Below are 22,728 nucleotides of genomic sequence, written 5' to 3'. Positions count from 1 at the left end.
TCGTATTTAAACAATATTTTCCAAATGAAGTAATCCCTACTAGTGTTTGAAGGCAACGGACGGAGTATCTATGAAGGATACTGTCTGTCAAAACCAGTATAATAAGGAGACAATTTTTACAAACTGTTACCAAATTGGTGGATTGTTGATTATGGTGCATATCGATAGATTTGCATTACTAGTACGAAAACGGTCATGACATTCCGGTGACGTCCCATATACATCTTTTTATATAAGCTAGTGATCTGTTATTGTTAAAAGTTTTACACATTATTTTAGCCATTTTCTAAGAAAATGGGTAGCATTTAGCCATACATCGAGTACGAATGGGTCTTGTACAAATGTTATTACTGGCGACAAATATTGTATGAAGGATTACCGCGTCTACATACCAGCTCACAAAGTTGAGATCGACGGTGTGATCAACGATTCGAGTTTTTCATGCATGGATGTACTAAAGCACAAGGCTATTAGCTGTTTGAAATACTCCTTTTTCCAGTTAGCTAGAATTTAAACTGGCAAGCGCACAGGATGAGGCAAAATTGTATAGTCCTACAAACTAGTATCGGGTGACCTTTAGTGGGACTGCTTTACCTATTTACCTCTTGTTCTCCAAGATTCGTTTATCTATTCAGTTATCATTTTCCTCTCTCGGTGCAGGAAGTGTTCGACTTTGACAATTACCCTGGCGGGATATTCTGTCTTTTAAATGAGGTAGTCAAAACATTTTTCTTAATGCCATTAAAATTTTGAAGCACTCATAAAAACTTCGCTCCAAAATGATTGTTTTTCTGCAATAGGTGGTCGTACCACATCATACATGCCAGTAGGTGAAAGTTTCGTACCGTTGTTCGGCACTTGCTGTTTATTGAGACTCATTACTGTTACAAAACAGTCTTATTGTCTTTCTGTGAAATTTATTTTTCAAGGTGGTCCATTCCTGAATCAAACAACATCCAACTATAAAACATGCTTTCAAACATATCATGTAAGATCAAAACATTTGTAATTTAATTTGCTCCCTTATCTTCCCAACAATCACAAATCAGTACAACAAGCCACCACGCCAACGTTCCCGAGCAAAACTTTGCCTTGGCATTGCTCGAAAAACTTCCAGAAGTCGGAAAAGAAGATTGCTCCCAGTCGTAGATTGCAAAGTAATTTATGTGTATACATTTTCGTTTGTCTTGTCGACTGTCATGTAGATTATTTTGCATCGCTCCCACACACAAGAGCCAACGCAACCGAACTCCGGAGAAAAGTCCATCTCCGGTTGGTTGCCTTCACTCAAACAATCCTCCTTCAGCCTGAGTGCAAATGGTGTGTGCAGTAACGAGTTAGAATAAAGCTTAGAACGACCCCGCTGCACTGCGCTGATAAGAGACAGATCCCAGCATTGTTCCACTACGTTGCGGGTTTTTACGCGGTGGAACTGGTAGAACATCTGCTTGCCAAATAGTGGAAATGCATCAAATGTTGTTGCGTCAGAATGCATGTTTGTTGAATACGAGAAGGGTTATTCGTCCGTTTTTATTATTTTAGGGAGGTTGTCGCACTATTATGTATTACGTGACCTACAATCGACGAATTTCGTCGAAATTCCTGAAAGCCCCCACTCTGATTTCTCCATTTAAGCAATTATGGTGAACAAATCTTATAGACGCTACTCTGAACCAATTACTTCAAATTAGTAAGGTGACAATAGGAATTCGGCTCAACACCCTATATCCAAAGTATGTGAAACGTTCTAGATATTCCGGAACCAGTGTTCAGCTACTTAGTTGTCGGTCATCGCTCAACTAAAATTCAGAAGATAAGTTTTTCTTTGTTTTGGGGTTCACACACGCAGGGCAACACCCGAATAAACAGAAATTTTCTTTTTTGTTTCGTACTACCCACGGTATTGTAAAAAATCAATGGATTGAATAGGATCTTCGCTTGCTCTATATGTAAACATATTTTAATTGAAAAAACTTATCGTAGATCTGTTTTTAAGAAATTCCTTCTGGAAGCAACCTAACCAACAATAGTTTTTTTTTTCCCGGGCTCTCCTACCATTGCAAAAAAAGTTCGCCTGTGCATTTGGCGCTTGCATCCAAGCGAACCGAAGCACTTCAGCTTCCGGGCGACGAACGGAGTAACACACTGGAAAAACAAACAATCGGACAGGCTCATAAGTGGTACTTCTTTACCCGCCCTCTTCAGTCCGTCAGCCGCAGCAATTGGATCCTATGGCGAAACGAGGACACCGGAAACAAATAAAATCTTTGCCCCCACCTTCCCCCCCCCCTCTCCCTATCCCATCGTCCGGATGTTGTTGTTGGTGTCATCCTGGGAGAAAAAGTGAGCCACTCGGCCTAAAGCCGGTTGGTTTTACGGACATTCCGGATGATTCGCACGGACTGCCCTTGTTTTGTATGCCAGTAACCATCAGACGAACAGTGCCAGTGTGGTATAATCAGGGTCTGGTAAGACTAGTGTATGCTAATGTTGCTGCACTACAGTGAGTCACAAAAGAACAGACGATTCAAAATTTAACAATATGGTGCGAATTTTGGAAGTTTTAGTTTTCGTTGTTTTACAGTTTATATCCAAGGTCCTTCTATATTCCACCAATATTGACAGTAGAGGTGAGATACTGTGAGAGATAGAAATGAAGCGAGTTTTCACAAAAAAATACCTAAATCTTTGATACTGGGTATAATTGTATACTAGTACTAGTCTACGGAAACCGTGCAGCTCATTTCATTAGTTCAAAACAATTTTCCAAATTTCCAGTTACCATACGCTTATTTCAAATATGAACCCAACAGTACTAGGAAAATTAGTGAAATAGCTATTTATATTTGAGGTTTTCTGGAAAATTTACTTACCCGAAATAAAATTTCGACTTATTGTCCTACAAAAATATTAAAAGTGGTGTGTAACTACATCAGATGCGGCGAATACATAAACGAAGATAACTTCTGCTTTCTGCACTCTAAAATCTTCGAAGAGGGTTTTACGAAGCTTGATCTGTCCTTGCGACTTTTTTACCGGACGCTCAAATGTTCTGCGGAACATTGATCTGTTGCTGCAAATTTTGCTGTCAATGTTATGTATACATTACAATTACAGTAATTGATTAATAAATATTAAAACTTCGTTATGTCTGAGAAATAAAAAGGCAACTTACCTCTTGTAGCATCATACCAGGGATTAGAAATGTATTCAAATTTTCCAATCCACTATCTTCTACAGGAATATTTAGTATCAGTATATGGCGGCAGAGTTACAAATATTAAAATTCCTTGGATAAAAATTGATCACATTTGGCCGCATTCATCTTCAATATTCAGTGATGCTACCGAAAACGTCAAATGAACCAACTGCCCATTCATTCAAAGCAGATTATTGCACGAAGCGCACATGCAACAACGAAACAAACGCATCAAAGTAGGCCCTGGTATAATGTAAGCGATGATATATGGGTCATTCCACGCGAAGTGATCAAAAAAAGATGCAATCTTGAAATCGATGTTCACGGATTTGAACCAAATTTGGAGAAATTGTTCATCTAGGGCCAATATATTTCAAACCCAAATTTTTGTGTCAATTGAACCACCCCTCGGGTCATGGGAACACCCCCCGTTTTGACAAATTGCCTAAACCATAGATTTTCGTTTGATCATATCTCCGGTTCTATTTACTCAAGAATCAAACCGCAAGATGACTTTTGAAGAAAATTATTCAAGAATTCTAGAGAAAATTTAGAATAGGACGTAAGTAAAATTGAGAGCCTCTCTTTGTTTACTTTCTCTTTCGATTATTACGGCGCCACTAGAACAGTTTGCATAAATTTACCAGTACATATCGAAATGGTACTAGAATGGTTGGTACTAGAATATTATGCAAAGAGTTGAGTAGTAAATGTTGAAACGACCGAGTAATTAACAGAAGAGAAAGACCCCAAAGAGAATCTCTCATTGTTACTTACGTCCTATTCTAAATTTTCTTTAGAATTCTAGAAAAAATATTATTTTTTTCTATTATGTATTAATATACCTTAGTGCTGTTCATTAGAGTGGCTCGCGGTTGTATGGGAAAACTTCAAAATGATTTAAACTAGCGGGCACAGCACTTTTTGAGTTCCTTTTGTGGTCCCAAATGTCTGTGCAAAATTTGGTAGCGGTTGGTTGCTTCCCGGGTTTGCGCATTGCGTTCAAAGTTTGCATGGGATTTTATATGGGGAAATCAATTATTTTGCATTTTAATTAATAAAGATCCCTATTTCACTGATAATGAAAAACCAGCTACATAAAACTATAGTTTAAACCTTGGTTAACAACTTTGTCGAAGACCGTAACTAGCTACGACTTTTCAAAAAATAGTTATAACGATTTTAAAACTTATGGTAAAATCCAAATGCAGAAATTGATTAGTTTTTCCAACACTGCCGGTGCACCACCGACATCGACATTAAAAACTTAGATAAATGAGAATATATTCATCGCAGAGACTTGGTATCTTTGAATGAAATGTTCAGAATGAATTGCTGAATAAAATAGACGTAGTCAGAACATGAAAAGAAGCGGGGGTGGGGGGGGGGGGGGGTCTTGTGTACTCCCCAGTCCCTTTTTAGATTGTTTTGTATAAGACAAAGAATCATTACGTCCTTGTAAAAGTCAACGACTGAACTTTCTTAAAATTTTGATAGACCCAAATATGAATCATACTACAATCTTTGTTGTGGGAAAAAACATTTACAATATTTAGGATTTACACCTACAAATTTATGTTATTTTTGCTTGATGCAAAAACTAACTCAGGTCTGGAAATCGCGTTGGGTTCTAACCTGAAGTATATTGCTGGTCCACCAAGATCACCTCTGTATTGCGTGAACCTAACTCAATTTCATCAAAAAACGCTTGTTTGAAGTAACTATCCTGGTTTCGTTCCTAGATTCTCAAACGAAAACTTAAAAAAACAATTCCGAGACTTCAAGGAATCTAAGGATATGCATTTTTTTTTAATTCTGACTCTGTACGGCTAAGAAATAGGGTTTTAAAATATGTAAAACTTATAAACCGTTGTACCAATTTTAAATGAGATAACAGTAGAGCCCTTAAATAGTAGCACTCAAACACGTAAGATTAATTTTTAATTCGACGGTACAAACCTGCGTTGAAGATGTGCTCCTTATGTTATACTAAACTATCTAAAAAGGGAACTGGGGAGTACACAAGCCTCCCCCCTCCTTCTTTTTTTCATTTTCTGACTACGCAATTCATTCTGAACATTTCATTCAAAGGTACTCTGCGATGAATATATTCTCATTTGTTCAAGTTTAAAGTATCGGTGTCGTGGTGTACTGACAGTGTTGGAAGAAATAATTAATTTCTGCATTTGGATTCAACCATAAGTTTTAAAATCGTTATAATTATTTTTTGAAAACTCGTAGCTAGTTACCGGTTTCGACAAAGTTGTTAACCAAGGTTTGAATTATCGTTTTATAAACCTGGTTTTTCATATTGAGTGAAATAGCGATCTTTATTAACGTAAATGCAAAATAATTGATTTCCCCATATTAAATCCCATACAAACTTTAAACGCAATGCGCAAACCCGGGAAGCAACCGGCCGCTCCCAAACTTTTCACAGGAATTTGGGACCACAAAAGGAACTCAAAAAGTGCTGTGTTGAAAAATGTCATTTTCGAGCCACTCTACTGTTCATACAATCACGAATTTAGCTTAGAATCCGAAATTATGTAGTATGAGCATTTTCAGTCAACCGATTTCTGGAACGAATGATAAATATGAAATCACCACAGACAAAACAAAACTTTTCCAACGAATATTTGCACATTTTAAAAAGAGCACTTAGTTGTACAATGAAAAAAATCCGAACCAATTCAAATGCCGCAGTTAAAACACGCTATGCAGGTTGGCAACGTGTAATGATACACCCATTTGAGAGCCCCTTGTTGCAACACCACGAGTAAAATGTGTGCATTTTTTTGAAAAAGTTTAATTCAATTGGGGTCCAGAAATTAATGAAATGCAATATCAGGGTTTATAGGACGGGAACATGGTAGGAGACTACTGCTGAATGCAAGCTCGAGAAGACTGTACCCAACACAAACGATAACTATCAAGTGTAAAAGATTATTTCCGCCGGAAATATGATTGTACGAAAAACACAAAGTTACAATTTTCACTAATTGCTTCATACCATCTACATTTTTTCCGAGTTTTGTGACAATTGCCTTAATTTTTTTTGCAAAAGGATTATCTATTACATTAAATTCTAAAAGAATTTTCTTCTGTCCTTGATTTGTTATAAAAAATTAATTAGATATATGATTTTTTTTAAAAAAAGGTCGATTTTTTTTTTTAATTTGTTCGCTTGTAATCATAATAAATATACATTTGATCTACGCATGTCATACATTTTCAGAAAGGGCATATCGTTCGAACTGAAAGTTGTTTGTTTCGATCGGATTCTTTTTGAACGAGATATTGACAAATAACCAAAAATGTGCCCAAAAACATCTTTTTCAAAGAAATTTCGAAAATGCTTCGTTGAAAAAAAACAGACTTTGTTTTCGCATTCAGCGATCCAAAATTGACTTAGGAAACACCTTTCTTCTTAGCCTATCACAATTAGATTCTGGAAATCTGAAACATTAATTTTGCAATAAAAAATTGAGTAAAAACAAAAAAAGGTCAGCAAAAAACGTTCATAAAAAAATCTAATTTCTTTGAGAGAGAAATTGAGTATGATTTTCGTGTTCAGCGACCCAAAATTAATCTAGAAAACACTTTTTCTTATTTAAGTCCAAAAGAGATATATGAAAAACAAAACAATTTTCACTCGGTGCTTAATAACATCAACAGTTTTTATCGGATTTTCGTGATATTAGGCTTAAAATTCACGTGAGAAGTTTGTCTATCACATTAGATTTAAAAAAATTGCTGAATTATTTTCTTATGCAAAATCAAATAAAAATGAATAATTTACCAAAAAATTACTTTTTTTGAATTTGGTTGCTCACAACCCGGAATTTTTGATATTTAATCCAAACATGTTATACATTTTTGGAACGGGCACATCAACACCTTAGTGTTAATGTGCCCGTTGTGGTGAGTCGATTGTGTTAATCGGAAGATTTATTCTTGAGATATCGATCAATAACTGCAAAAAATGCTCAAAATTACGTTTTTCAAAAAATCTCAAAAGCGGAAATGAATATGATTTTCGAGTTCAGCGACCCAAAATTGACTTAGAAAACACCTTTTTTCTTAGCTTCATGCAATCACCCCAAAATGTGTAAACTAGTGTAATTAGTGAAATGAATATTATTCTACGATATTCAATTGAATGAGTTACACGAATTTTTGAATAAATATTTTTTTCAATTCATAACGATTCGCATCAGATTTATTTTCAGCATTCACAAAAGATTTTCAAATATTTTGAACGCTGGCTGGTGGTAGTGGAATTTAAAAGGTATATGAGCTAACGAACGTACACTGCCAAAAGGCGGTGTTGAATAACTGGGCGACAAAAATGACTTTTAAGCTGTACGCACACGAGGCGACAGGACACACGCCACAAAAAATATTCACTGTGGATTTTTTTCTACCTATTCCAACGCGACAACAGCAACAGCGTTGGAATAGCTAGAACAAAATTCATAGTGAATATTTTTGTGGCGTGTGTCCTGTCGCCTCGTGAGCGAACAGCTTGAACGTTAGGTGTTTATTTGGTTCTAGTGTATTCAATTTTCGACAGATTTCAACTAAACCAATTGCAAAGGATTGGGAAATTTTTCAACAAAGAAATCCTGTTTTTTATTCAGTTCATTTATTTAATAGGCACAAATGCGTTAGCTTAGCGGTACCAATTTTTTTTATATTTGGGATATATTAAAACTAAGAGGTTACAATGTACAAATATATATTTATTATTGTATTTCCCCAACGATAAAAAATCATCACCATTTTTTAGTTTTCAGCAAAATTGGTGCTCTACAGGTATGACTCTAATTACGATTAAAAATACGTTATGAACTATTCTTGTTTAAATTAATGGATCGATCATTGTATGCAAGAACTTGCTCTTCAACAACAGGAAAAATCAAAGGCATGCACACTAGAGTGACAGGAAAGAATGACCCCTATCGGCCTACCCCTGTGTCAATTCCTAGCCCCATCAGGAGTACTTGCACCAAATTTGAAGCAAATCGGACAAGTCTAGCTACCGGACCAACGTTCCTGAAGTTTGTATGGGATTTTTCGACAACTTACATGGAGAAACCCCACTAGCTCGTATTTTCGACGCTAGGTGGCACTGTATGCACTTGTTCGATTTTCTTCAAATTTGGTGCAAGTACTCCTGGTGGGATTATTCATTCAAATTCAAAAATTCATTAATTTTCTGGGCAGTCTAATGTACACTCAAAACGTAACCGGTAAGATTCGCTTACATTAATGCAATAAATACGATCGAAAATTGCAAGCGTTTTGGTAACATTGCAAGAAGCTTCCTTGCATGTAATGCAAGAATCAGAAAAAAAAAAAACGAATTTTGCCTATGTATTAGTGGTGAACAATATTCGTTAGATAAAAAGACTGCTGACATTGAAAAATGAGCCCAATACGAGCAGATCACTAATCAATACTTAATCCATCCAACTATGTTATCAGATATTTATGAGTGGATAAAAGTCGTATTTAAGGCTCAAGTTACCTCAAGGCTTGGTAGTATGCGTAAGAAAAATTGTGTTCAGCTTTGCCACCAGATTATCCATTTAAACCTTTTCAAAACTCCAAAAGAAGAATATCAGTCGATTTATTAGATCATCACGATTCAATTCATGCAAAATACCTGCTGGAAAAACCATCGGCTTAGCTGGATGGTGCTTTTGAAAAAGTGGCTGTGACTTTTTATCACACTACCACACCGAGCTGGGGTACGCAACACATCTGCGCAATGAAAAAAACCACAGCCACTTTTTCAAAAGCACCATTTAGCTAAGCCGATGGTTTTTCCAGCAGGTATTTTGCATGAATTGAATCGTGATGATCTAATAAATCGACTGATATTCTTCTTTTGGAGTTTTAAAAAGGTTTAAATGGATAATCCGGTGGCAAAGCTGAACACAAATTTTCCTACGCACACTACCAAGCGTTCAATTCTAACACATGCTTAAAAAAGGTAACTTGAACCTTAAACACTTGAATGATTTCGCGATTAATGAAAAAATAAAGGACGCACTCAGATTTGAACTCACGTCCTTGCGCATCTTAGCACTGACTATAGGCACTGCTCTATCTTACTCGTACAATCAGAACATCCGCAATTTGATGTTGTCTCGTGTGTAATGAATAAGCCACGAAACTGTGTTTAATGATGTTGGTAAGGAATGAATAAAAAGTAGACAGAAAATAAAAACTCGCCATGCGTTGCTATAACACCCAGCGTGGCACGTGAATGTGGCGGTAATCCTTTGACAGTGTGTTGAAGAAACGTATGTACGTATAGCGAGAGATGAAGTGATTGTATATGCTTGCAATAATTGAAAGCGGCTTTCACTGCAAAATTGCAAGCGATGCTAACATTATTTGCAAGTGATTGTCGCTTGCAATTATTGCAACAGATTTTTGTTTTGGGTGTATCACACAAAATAATTCAATAAGCTGATCCTTTCACAAAGAGCATACCTGGATTCATTCAATCAGTGCACATTAAGGTCACATATAGAATAGGCGCGCGTTTGAGTATGAGTGACCATTTTTTCTGAAATCGGCGGCGTGTGTAAAACATCGACGGTGACGCACAGTGGTCGAACGTGCCAAAAACGTGAAGCTAATTCACTAGAGGCCAAACCATCGAATATATTCACAAGATGTATGTGGAGGAATTGTTCGTATGAATATTCCCCACAATCCGATAAAAATTAAAATTAGGCATGGCTCACTGTGATTGAATTAGAAAAATTAACTTTTTATGCTGACGAGGTGGAAAGTTGATGTCTTCGACATTTTTTTGCTGATTTTTGTATGGGAAAGCCAAAAAACACTACTTTATCTTATTTATAGCTTACCCTATTCATAGGGTTCTGGAGTGCTACGGATCAAACTTTCTTATTTTTATTGTGCATAATCTAGACATCTAAAAAGTGCCTGCTCGTGCATTTTGGTTTGCACCATTCTTTCTTTTACGTAGTTGAAGATTGCGCAAAAAATGTTCAATTCTTCAATAACTCTGAAACGAATGAGTATTTTTACATACAGTCTTCAACAATATTATGTGGTTTTAATGCCTCCACATTTTTCTGGAACATTGTTTGCACAATAAGTCACAATGGAAAAAGTTAAATAAAAACGCTTTTAATCCACCTAACAGTGTGATGATACATTTCTTATAACTCTTATCACTTTCTTCAGGTATTATATCGATTGAGAACATTTAGAACTTGATGCTTCGCGATGTTTTCGATAACATATACTACATGGGATAGTGGCAGGACTCAGAGAATCGCTCAAATCAGCATAGGACAACATCAGTGCTAGAAATCTCAAACCAAATCAATGGGAAAGCGAAAAAATGGCCCATAAAATAGAAATACAACCGAATTATTGCTAAAGCTCCGTTAATAACATATATAAGAGAAACAAAAGCAACGAAACTTAGAACGGAAATCTAGGACTAGGCAGGCTTATATGGAGATGATCGAAAGGAAATGTGAAGAATTCTTTGCATTCTGCTAAGTAGGAGCTGGGCGTTGCACCCAAGTCTTTCGCATGGTCTATGGTAGAACATAACTCATCATCATGTTTAACGCCGACACCGGCTATTTTCAAATAATTTTTAATTTACATAATCTTATTAGGAACAGTTGTTTAAAAAACTTTTGTAATATTGTGCAGGAAAAGCTGAAAATTTATGATTTTTCTCTACCTGCACCATATAAACCCTTAAGTATACCAATTAATTTATGATACCCTTTTAACATAAACTATCGCACAAATGGAAATAGGTTCGCCGAATTTTGGAAGAAGTCGATAAAATAACCCCTTAAAACTACCTAAAAATTGATGTAGTTCGATGCAATTGAAATAAAATATTCTCATAAAATGGGATGTACCTATTACTGTGAATAATAATTACAGTAAAGACCCGTTCTTATCATCTCCATGGTGTATTTTAAGCTGACAAAAGGGGACATTGACTAAATAGCGACATTTTTTTCTTCATTATAAACTGAAGCTATTACAATATTCTTCCCTTCCCTTGATGTAGTCTAATAACTATTTCTGATTATTTAGTATAGTCTTCTAGCGCTAAAATGGAAAAAAAAATGTTTTTATTTTTTTTTATTTTTGCGTATTTGCATCTTTAAGATAAGGAAAACATGGTCAAGAAAGGATTAACTCAAATTCAGCCTTTTTTGTCGACTAGAGCCCATCAAACATATTTTCATATGAGACTGATAAAATTGGGAGCTGATCAAATCGGGTTTTCAATGTGTTATAATAGATAGGCAGTATTCGAAGAAGTTTCTTGCGGACGAGTGTAAAACGACTTTGTTTCTACTTACTTGGATTCAGCAGCGTAGTCAGAAATTCGGTTTGATGGGGAGTTGGTGAAAATCTAACTTACTGTCCAAATGGCATAATTACGAAACCGCCATCTTTGAAGGTTTAATATTATGGAGAATCAGTTTTTCAAAAAAATGTAACATAGTTCCTGTCTTTAGCGAATTTGTTGAGATATTAATTTAAAACAACTTTTTTGTAGGCATGAATACTACGTATATGGAATATATCGAGTTATAAAATGATACAAAGTGTTCCTTAATCTAGTTTTTTCTAAAATAACTTTCCATTGTGAGCTTCACAAACTCAAGCTTTGGATAAAATGTAAATTTTAGCGTTTATAAACAATAGAAGAAATTTATCATAAACAGTAAAATCATAATAATTTAATTTAAAATTAAATAGAAATAGTCTAAACTATGTTAATACCTTGAACACATGGAGCCTTCATGTCTTCAACAAAGTGATTTGCAATAGCACTCCCCAATGCTGAAGACAATAAGTCTGGAACTAAATTTGTTTGAAGAGCAAATTCGCCGTAAATACTTCTTGGAGGATATAACGCCAAAATTATTTCATCAAATGGTGTGCTGTTTAACGTTTGTAAAATTAATCGAAGCTACTAAATCTGCGAAATTGGCGGAACGGAAAACGCCATTTTTCATAAATCCCTCTACATTTAGAAGGTGGTTTTCTCATTATTAATTATTTAACGTTTTCGTCTCAACTCGACGCATTCCCAAAATAAAAACATTTTCAGCAAATTTTGGAAGTTATGCAATTTTTCAGTGAGCAGTTCTAAGTTCTTCCTATTAAAAAAAGACCCTAATCCATATTACACACCCCTTCAAAACTGAACTCAATATGATAGGAAATTATGACTATGATTGATTTCAGAACTCTGGCATGAGTTTCTATTGGAAAGTTTTTAGGTAAGTATTTGATATTGATGTTATTATACAACTATGAGATCAAGACCAATAGATCAGTTACAGATCAAAGTCGCATTCCCACATTTTTTCAAAGGTCTTCATGATGTTTCAAACAATAGATTATCAATATACTGATCAGATAATTATCATTCTAATAATGAATTAAATCAGTCTGCATCAATAAATTATTAACTTCAATTCAATTTTTTTTTTTGGTGAGGGGGGGGGGGGGTGTTCCCAAGTAGCAATTGCAACTTGTTGAATGTTTTAAATGTTGCACAACTGCTACACAAAATTTTTATTGTTGGATATATTTGAAAAGAATTTCCACGGGTTTTTAAATTGATTGTGTAACTATGTAACTATAGAGCTGGCCAATAGTGTTAAGTATGCAAACATCAATAACAGTTGTGAAACTATTCAGAAACTTTGCTAACATGCACAATCAGTCTAACAAGTTGCAAATGCCTCTTTGTTTGCCATTCCACCCTAAACAGAACTGCCCAACTAGCCAGTGCTCGTCAAATGGCACAGCTATTGTTTTCATTAATTTGCTGCAATTAGGAACATGTTGCACAACATACAAACAAAGCGCGCTTTTTCCATAACATAGTTGTTACCAAGGGAGTTACAAATACTATACAGTAACAAAGCGTGCTACTTGGGTTGTTTAAACCTCAAAGCATCCTTTTGGCTACACCACTGCTTGGAGTTATTCATTTCGCTTTTCATTTTCCGAGATCATGTTTCAGATCGATCCGATGGTTATAAGTCAGAAGGTTCGCGCAAATGAAATTTTTTGTGCCGATAAGTGATCAAGTTCCGTCTAGACAACTTGGAATTGTTCGGTGGTTATTCTAGCGGTTGTAGATAGAAAAATGAAATTCGTTTTATGGAAATAATATTTGGATCAATTAAATGGATTATTACAATTATATTGAACTACTATATATTGAACAATATACCGGCGACAGAGAGAATTCCACAAACAACAAGCCACAACTTTTAAAGTATTAGAAATATGTATTTGATGTCTTCAGTAAAGTTATTTAAAGTTGTAAGAGCTACATATATGCTGAAGGCATTATTTCAATACAATAACTTCCAAGAAAATTAATGAAAATATCTCACTCTTAGGGGGATTAGTCAGTAAAATCACAATACCAAAAGACAGGGCATATTATATGCTTTAAATTCTCCGAAGATACTATTGACCTAAAATTAGTCATTTTGGCGTTAATAATAGATTACTTGTTTTTGGTCATGTTTCTGGCAATTAGAATTGATAAAAATCTTTCGTCCGTATTGAATGTTAAATATCTCTTTTGATATTAGTCCGATTTCAACAATCAATAACTTGTTCGAAAGGTATTCGTATAAGCTATCTAAAAATATATAAAATAGTAGTCTATGTTGTCAATTTGGACAGATAATAAAAAAAACGGCAAAAACGCCATTTTTGCACTTCAAACATTCATATCTCGGAAACTAAACATTAGAATCAAAAACAAATTAATAGAGTTCTGTCTGGTTGATTGGCCTTTCATTTGAAATTGGTTTGGATAAGATCGGTTCAGCCATTGCTGAGAAACACGAATGAGAGTTTGTCCGTTACATACACACACAGACATTGTCCCAAATCGTCGAGCTGAGTCGATTGGTATATAGGTCTCGGCCATCCGGGCCTCGGAAAAAATCTTGAAAATTTGAGCGAATGTTCATGGGCATAAAAGGAATTGGTAATCACAGCGAATATCATGATTGAAAATCACAAAAATGAACGACTATCTTCAAAAAATAAGGATATTATACAAGCGTTACGAAAGATAAACTGAATACAGTTACAACACACGATTTTTTTAGGGTACTGTTTCCGTTGCTATTAATGGCAATTTATTTACGAATTTGGGAACATGTTTTAACGTGTATATTGGAACAGAATACTGAGCGAAATCAATTATGGATAACAAAGGCATAACCTATCGAAATTTAGCATTAACGTTTTTTGTCGTTGTGTGACAATTTCAAAGATGAACCTAAAAAAGGACTATCTCGTATTCCAAAAGCGCATACACTTATTCCAACCACTGTAACAACTGTCTAATACTGGTTGCATTCCCACTGTACTCTCCTCGTGAGACAGCCTCGTAAGCCACCGAGCCCACTCTCCGCCACTTCCGTGCATGCATGCACTGCAACACTACCCAGTCCGGAATGTAGCTCCGGTTGGACTTTATTTTATCACTGTCTCTCGTAGATTTGAATAAATAATGAAGAGGGGCGCTTTGCTTTTGTTCCGCCCAAACTTCCGCCCCGTTCCTTCCGGGACTGTTTGGGAAATTATTTATGCTGCTACTTGTGATTAATTTTTATCTCGATGTGGATAAAGTTTTACTTTGTTCTACAGTTTGTCGGGACGCAATTACAGGGAGAATTTATTGCCCTAGCTGGAGAGGACCGGTACCGGCCGGCGGCGCGAGTAGAGTTCGATGTTAATCTTGGTACAGTTTCAAATTATAAGTTTGCTCTGGCTCTAGCATCATTCTGCTCGTACCTTTGAACAATGCTTTTTAATTACGTCTATTCATCATATGTTTGCCGTTTCGTGAATACCATCATGACACATCGATGGGAGAAAGGGAAATCCACAGTTTTTCTCACCAGTAAATATAGCAACAGTTTGATCACTGCTGTTAAATGGTCTATTTTAAGTAGATACGTTTTTGCTGAGTGTGCAGTTTTTTTTCTTGTTTCGCTCTTCAATGCCAGTTTACTGTATCTGTCTCGAGTTTCTCGAAAGTATCTCTCGATGATGTGTAGGGTATTGTGTCCATTTTCCGGTTAGCTATTAACAGATAGACACTGAACTCATCGAAAGGTTTAAGTAGGCGGATTGCCACAAAAAAGAATTGTTTCTATTTTAAGATTGATGATTCAAGATTCTTTTTCTTCTATCACTTAATTCGCAAGTGATTGAAAAAGAAAAGCGCACCAACCCGGGGCAAAGTGGGGAGGGCAGTGTTTGTTTACTGTTTACCCCAAGTCAATATTCAATACTTCGAAACACACACAGACAGTTGTCTGTCGATTTGAACAATTCGTCAGAATCAGTACTACGTACGCGTGTGTAGATATAAAACCAACCGTCAACCCAATCCATACGTGACTGTTCGACTTGTCGGTACTAGCCGACCCGTCACGAACGCCGAGATTGATTGATGACCAGGATCATCTCGGGGCGATGTGGCGTACTACATCGAAGAAAGTACAACGACAATTTTCGAGTCACTCAGCCAGGAGATCAACAACCGTGATTCATCGCGCGGTAAAAAAAAAGTTCGAAAAACTCACGGTGAGACAAGACGAGAAAACGAGGGAACAATAGCTACCGACAATTAGTTATCGTAGTAGGTTATGCCTAGACGATAGATTGAATGAGTCATCAGAGGGGCTCGGAATTGATTCGATGTGACTTGACAGATTTCTGCTTGTTATTTTTGTTGTCATGGGTGATGAAGTCTTCAAGGAAGTTGTATCTTCTTGAACTTTTTGAACATGTTCAATTTAATAATTTCAAGCCAATCAGAGCCAGTAAATGGATCCAGAAACTGTTTCCCATCGTTTCATTCGCCGAATGTAAGCTTCACCGCCAATCGTAATAAATTCCATCAACTAATTACACAGATTATAAATTCCAACAGCTGATTCACGGACGACGGGTTGAAATTGTCATTGACCTTCGCGATCCAGCGCTGCCCGTGAGGGAAGACTTAATTGCGGCTTGAGTGACACACTGCCAAATAATTTTTGCACCCCGTTTGACACGGTAAATCTTCACAAATAAAATGTATGCAACATTTCCATTGACGTAGGAGCGGTTCTCGCAAGCGGAAACAAACACAATCACGAGCCAACTTTGCCAAAAGTGAGCCGAAACATATACAAACCGCCAGCTCGGGCGAGAACCTGTCATCGGAGGTATTTACAAACTTAGGATTTAAAATTAAATCACCGAAGAGTGAAAGAGACGAGAGTGAGGTGAGCAAAAAGTGGCAAAAAGAAGCAAAAAAAACATTACCAACAGTTCTGATCAGCTGAAACCGATGCGGATCATTATTCGCGAAACGAGTCTACGATCCGGTTTGAATCCTTATAACGTGCTATTTTGCGCAGAAAAATCGTTCGAGTTTTATTTTGATTTTTGACGAGAACGACCGAGTTTTTTGACGCGATTACACGAAACCTTATAGAGGAATCAAATACGTGAAAACGATTTCGAGTTACGTCGGGAGTTCGAGAAAACATACGAACTGTTTGTGTTTATTCGATTTAAACTATCTTGAAAAGTTGTGTGATTGGTGGTAAATCGATTGTGAAGTGTCTAATTGAATCAAAATGATGGCTTTTCACCAGAGAATGCATCCTTTTAAATCAAGGTAAATGACGTTTTGTATTTCGATCCAAGTAACCAATGAAGATATTAATTATGGAGAAGCGTGGTTCCTCATACGGAGAACAGCAGAATATTAATCTGAAAAATGAGATCGAAACCAACAACTTCACTAGAGCTATCAATGTTTCTGAATTTAGAACTGAAACTCAAGTGAAACAGCCATTAATCGCCAAAAAACGCTCAGATAACAGCGTACCATTAAAACTTTCATCGTAACTGTTATTCATCAACGGGAAGATCATTTTTCACCGAATAAGACACAAATCTCCAGCGCATGATGTAATTTCCCCCACTCTCAAACATTGCAACATGCTCGATTTCGGCATCAGGAACGAAGGATCGAGTTAAGTAGCTAAACTTAATTTTTAAGCCATTCCACACACACACCACAGCACAGCACCGCGTCATGTCTCAATCGTTTACTCTGGAGCTTCACAGCCGGCTCATTTCTTATTCTCCAGCATAGTGTCATGTAAATTTCGTGTAAAATTAAATTAATTACTCAGCCCGCTCTCATGGTACCATCGACAAGCCAAGATCTTCCTTGTAAACCGACATCCCCTTGACGATGATTGCCCCGTTGCGCTGGGGCGGTGGTTGGTAGCAGTGTGGGGAGGATGTAGAGAATCTCCGTTCTGAGCCAACTTCCTCCTTTTTGGCGTGTATATCCAGCAGAGATGATGGCTGGGATGTAATTCGTTTTCCCTCGGCCGATATGCTTGGCAGGCTGAGCAACACGGGAAACGACTCAAGCTTCTTCTTCCTCCTTCTCCTCCTCCTGCGAGACTCCGAGACAACGACGAACCGACCGTCCGACCGGCACCACCGGGGCATCATCACAGTCATAGCTCTGTAGATAAGTTTTAACAAATAGCTTTGAGCGCACGGCATCCGCTTACCGCCTTACGACTGATATTAATCAGTTTAAACGAGGCTCCATCAATTGACACCCGTTGGGGGCTGCCATTCTAGTGTTACCCCCTGCGGTCTGGCAAGTGGCACTGTGAAAATGGAGCGAACTGATTTACAGTGTTTCGAGTCCTACTTATCATCGGAATTGTGGGTTGATAATCGAAGCAAGATCAATGTTCGTTAATGTGATTCTGATAGATTGAGGTTAAATTCCACTTTAATTCGCACTGCTCGAATTATATATTTGGATTCGTGTACATGGTAAAAATCTGTTTATAAATTCATGAAAAAATCACGTTTTCGTTAGGTGAAGTCTCTCAGATTATGAATAATAAGTCTCGAATTCATTAAATTTTACGTATTTCTACAAAACTAATCCACTCCAAAAAATACATGGTATTTCGATTATATACTTGCATAATTATTCATCGAGAAGCGATTTTATAATTTAATAACGATTCGAGTTTCGCGAAACTCAATATCATTTTTCTGAATGTGTTTCGTGTTCATTATAATTCATTCTTTGGTGATGTTTTACCCATATCGACTTAAACAACCAAGATTTAAAAAAAAATGTATGATTTCAGAAAGTTTGTTACGATTTTCCTATTTTTCCAGTGCATTAACGTGATATTTTATTCATGAGTTAACTAACGGGTTTTGCTGCCAGAATAATGTGACTCATGTTAAAAATTTCAGGAGTTTTGTCAAGATTGTCATAATTTCTACTGGCGTTATCGTGATATTCAGAAATCAGGAGTCAGAATAAATTGGCTCGATTAGCATGTTCCTCATGTTATTCGGAGATTTGTGTCTTACCATGTAGCTTCATTTTTTTAGAGAAATGAAAAATGACAACCTACAACAGTTACAAGTCTGAACCCTACTGATGAAGCCAAAAGCCTTTCACCACACCGGGTTAGGAACAATGACATATCCTTAAAATTAAGCTCCCTGTACTTAGGTTTGGCTATGTATGGAACCAAAAACCCAGATACGCAGATGCATATCAGATGATATGAAGTTCCCTAATCGGATTCACAAAGATCACAGGTATAGTACTCAACACGCTGAATAGTAGCCTGTGGTAATTGAGTTTGCAATGTCAGTGCCCGGACTGCAATACTGCACAAAATTCCTTGACATTTGTGGAGTCACATCAAGAAGATTTTTTTTTTCAACGCAAGTTTAGAAGCTGCGCCATTAGTTAGCATATTCGGATGCAACCCAAAAACGAAAACCCTGTGCTTTATCCTTCTAATCGGCAGTAATAAAACCGGTTCTGGACCAACGTAGTCAGGCGCAGGCAATTTATCCTATTCGTCAGCAAATTAATTTGCAGTAATACCTGAATGACTAGGAATCCACCAAAGAGTAGCTAACATTTCAAACGCTGAGTTCTTCGATTTGAGTTCGACATGCAATTACAAAATTCGAGTTCAAATCTGCCTATCTAAGTGCTGTTAGAGCACTGACTGTGAGAGCAAAAATAAATTATTTTATTCATTTTTTTAAATTGGTCTCATCCCATTTTATGACAGTAGACACAGACCCGTAGCCAGGAAAGGGTTTCGAAAGGGGCTTGAAAAATAATTGCATAAATGTTTTAGACCTGATGATTTGAGATAGTCACTGGAAACTGAATGAAGTTTTGAAAAAGCTCCTAATGAAAACAATTCCAAATCTAAGACCATGGTAACTAAAAATCCTAGAAATATGCTCTCTGTTACAAGAAAACACATACATGTTTACATAGTGAAAACGACGCTAAATTGAAATGAGCATGAGCATAATGACTGGGGCCTGGGAGTAGCTATCCCTCCTGAGTGTGCACGTTTCGAGAGTTCTATACTTTGAAATGCCAATAACAGCGCCGGCCACTTCCTTACAGTCGTCGGGGAAGGGAAGAAATGTTAGTGTAACAAACGTTGTTATGGAGACCGTGTATACCTCTGCATCTCCACGTTCGCCACGGGAAGGACTTTTCATTAAGGGGATGGAAGACAGAGTTACACAAATCTGGGTTCACTTTGATAAGTGATACGATCTATGCAACTCCTAGTAACGTTATCATGTGTTTATTGCTCTGGGCAGTCGAATGCCGAGAATTTATAATATATTTATCATTTGTTGAATTAATTTTGAAATGCACGGTTTGTAAAAAAAATGCAACTTGAGTTTGGGACAGGCGAAAGTCGGGAGTGTTGCTTATGTTTAATTGAATCAAACGACAGGTGAACGATTTTATTATTCCTTACTTTTTCATTCTGGCGAAACACGACATTCCAAAACAATGCAATATAATGGAAAGCGATTAGTGTCTCGAGAAATTTGTCGATGTATCTATGTAATTGAAGGTTTTGTAATACAAACATTATTTATCTATTTCTATTCTATTCTATTCTAATCCTTACACAGCCAGTATTGAAGAGCATCCTCGAAAACACTGCAGTTATTCTGTAGTGTTTTACTTGTCAATAATAATATTAATATTTGAAGCACATTTCCATATGTCGCAAATATTAAAACGGCCAGACCTACTGTGCAGAGTTGGGTTTGAAGATGTTTCAAAAATAGACGCCAATTAAACTATTCATTGAATGAATAATTTACTTAACGAATTGTTTTGAATCCTTAAAGAGGAAGAAACGAGGACAACCGTACCGACCGTTTCAGTTATAAGGGGATATAATAAATCGTTGGGAGTGACTTTGCTAAGAAGGTTAATGTCACTCCTTTGGTCCTTTGTGATGGGACAGAGGTATTTTCACCTTGTCCTGGCAAATAAGCCTAGGTTATAGCGCCTTTACTCGCTCTGGATAATACTAAACAATTCATATACTGCCTGTGATCGAAAGTCTGTTCCATAAAGATAGAGAAAATGGGACAAATATGCGATAATGAGTAGTATACTAATAAAACAAAAAAATATATGTGATATTTTATTACCGCCCGTTAGAAAAAAAAAACATGTGAAAGAAAATGCCCAATCGCTTCATTACAACTTAATTCTTTGCAATTTATCCCGATATAAATGTGACTGGGAAAAAATGTTGTAATACAAGCATTATTTATCGTATATAAACTTTGAAATTATTATTAATGACAATTATTTATTGGCCTTTTTCTTCGCGGTCGATTAATGTTTATGTAACAATCATTCGTACATTGTTGATATGTGCGCAGTTTTCTACGCTAATTGCTATAACAAGATTGCAGACCATAATGCATGTACTACTCCAAAGCGTATGCAACTACTCAATACAATAAGAACAATTAATATAATTTATTGAAGATGTAATGGACTAAAAGTAAACCAATGAATATGACAATTAAACATTTGTTATTCGTGCTAACATGGCTGCCGAAAGTTAGCAACTGGTTTTGTGTTCTTCTTGTCAATTCTCAACCATCATACATTATCCACTCAGACAAGACCATGCGTATTCCCCACGCAAAACATTTAAATTTCCACGCGACAAAATATGTGCAATTCATAGTTTAACAAAAAGAAGACTGCCTAATTATTTGCATTAATATAAGATAGGAAGAAATTCGTTGCATAACCGAGGTGGTTCATCTTCAAAGATAGAACTGTTGATGAATCACTTTATATAAATAGGTTATAAGGGACGCGGCCAAAAATAGTGGACCACTGTTGGCGCCATCTATGCGGTCACAGGTGGAACTAAAATTTTCTAACCATAACATAACTCGTATTATGTACTACAATTCTTCCAAACATACTATTCAACTAAACCTAACCATTATTCCACAAAATATTTAGTTTGTTAGAACCTAGTACTGATACACTACCATGCACTGCTAGGCCCCATGCAAAACTGACTCAGACATCACTTCGTTAAAAAATTAATAACTTTTCTTGTTCGAGTCGGATCGCTTTGCAGTCTTCAACAAAGTTGTAGATAATAGAATTATCTTCTTAAGTTTCACTTTTGGTGATAATCTGATGTATACAGTGCCACACAGCGGCGAAAATGTGAGCAAGTGAGTTTTCTCCATGTAAATTGTCGAAAAATCCCATACAAACTTCAAGCACGTTGGTCCGGTAGCTAGACTTGTTCGATTTGGCTCAAATTTGGAGCAGACACTCCTGGTGGGACTAAGAATCGACTCAGGGGTGGGCCGATGGGGGTCATTTTTTTTCTGTCACTCTAGTCCGCAATCTTTAACCCGTACCTACTGTGGATAATGTATCTTTATTATGAGCAATTGCATGCGCTAATCGGTTTAGTAGTTGTTCTAGTCTAGTCAAATCTACACAAACACAGCCAATACATGTAGAGATTCAGTAAAATTGCAGATTGCAATTTTTCTTGTGAAAAATAATGTTTGTGGTGCATATGGTATGTGACACAAGCATTAAAGCGGCCAGGCCAACTGTGCAGCGTACAAAGTGAAAATGATTCAAAATTATACGGCAATTAAATTATTCATTTAATGAAGAATTTAATCAACGAATTATTTCAAATTTTGAATAAGGAAGAAACGTGGACAACCGTACCGACCTTTTCAATATGATAGAGATTTGATAAATCGTTGGGAGTGATTTGGCTAAGCGGGTTAATGTCACTTCTTTGATCCTAGGTTCCTGGGATGGGACAGAAGTATTTAGTCCTGTCTTGGCTAATGAGCCTAGGTTATAGCGCCTTTACTCGCTCTCGCAAATTGGTTTAGCCGTTGTTCAGAACTAAAGCCTTGATGGGTTGCACCACATCCACCGTTTGGGACGTTTACCTTACGGCGTCGATTTTTTTTTTGCGGGATTTTGATAAGTTAGCGGGTACCAACGGGTCTTCGAAATTTCGTTAGAGAAAAAAAGAAAC

The 22,728-nt window shown here is 36.6% G+C and overlaps 1 protein-coding gene across 9 annotated transcripts in view; it reads left to right on the top strand.

The window, feature by feature from the left end:
- LOC131692479 (uncharacterized) overlaps positions 1–22,728 on the top strand; it is a 534,648-nt gene that overhangs the window by 92,851 nt on the left and 419,069 nt on the right. For 2 of the 9 annotated variants that reach the window (XM_058979548.1, XM_058979547.1), the window contains exon 1: positions 16,614–16,952. The exons of 6 other annotated variants lie outside the window; for them this stretch is intronic. In XM_058979548.1, the coding sequence (XP_058835531.1) occupies positions 16,912–16,952 (41 nt within the window). In that variant the 5' untranslated portion in view covers positions 16,614–16,911. Of the gene's footprint in view, positions 1–16,613; positions 16,953–22,728 lie in introns of those variants that run through there. One more of the 9 variants, XM_058979551.1, reaches the window with a different exon arrangement.

This window comes from Topomyia yanbarensis, chromosome 3 (assembly GCF_030247195.1).
Source record: "Topomyia yanbarensis strain Yona2022 chromosome 3, ASM3024719v1, whole genome shotgun sequence".
NCBI lineage: Eukaryota > Metazoa > Arthropoda > Insecta > Diptera > Culicidae > Topomyia > Topomyia yanbarensis.
The sequence above is the reverse complement of the archived record's forward strand: the minus strand, read 5'-3'. Positions and strand labels throughout refer to the sequence as shown.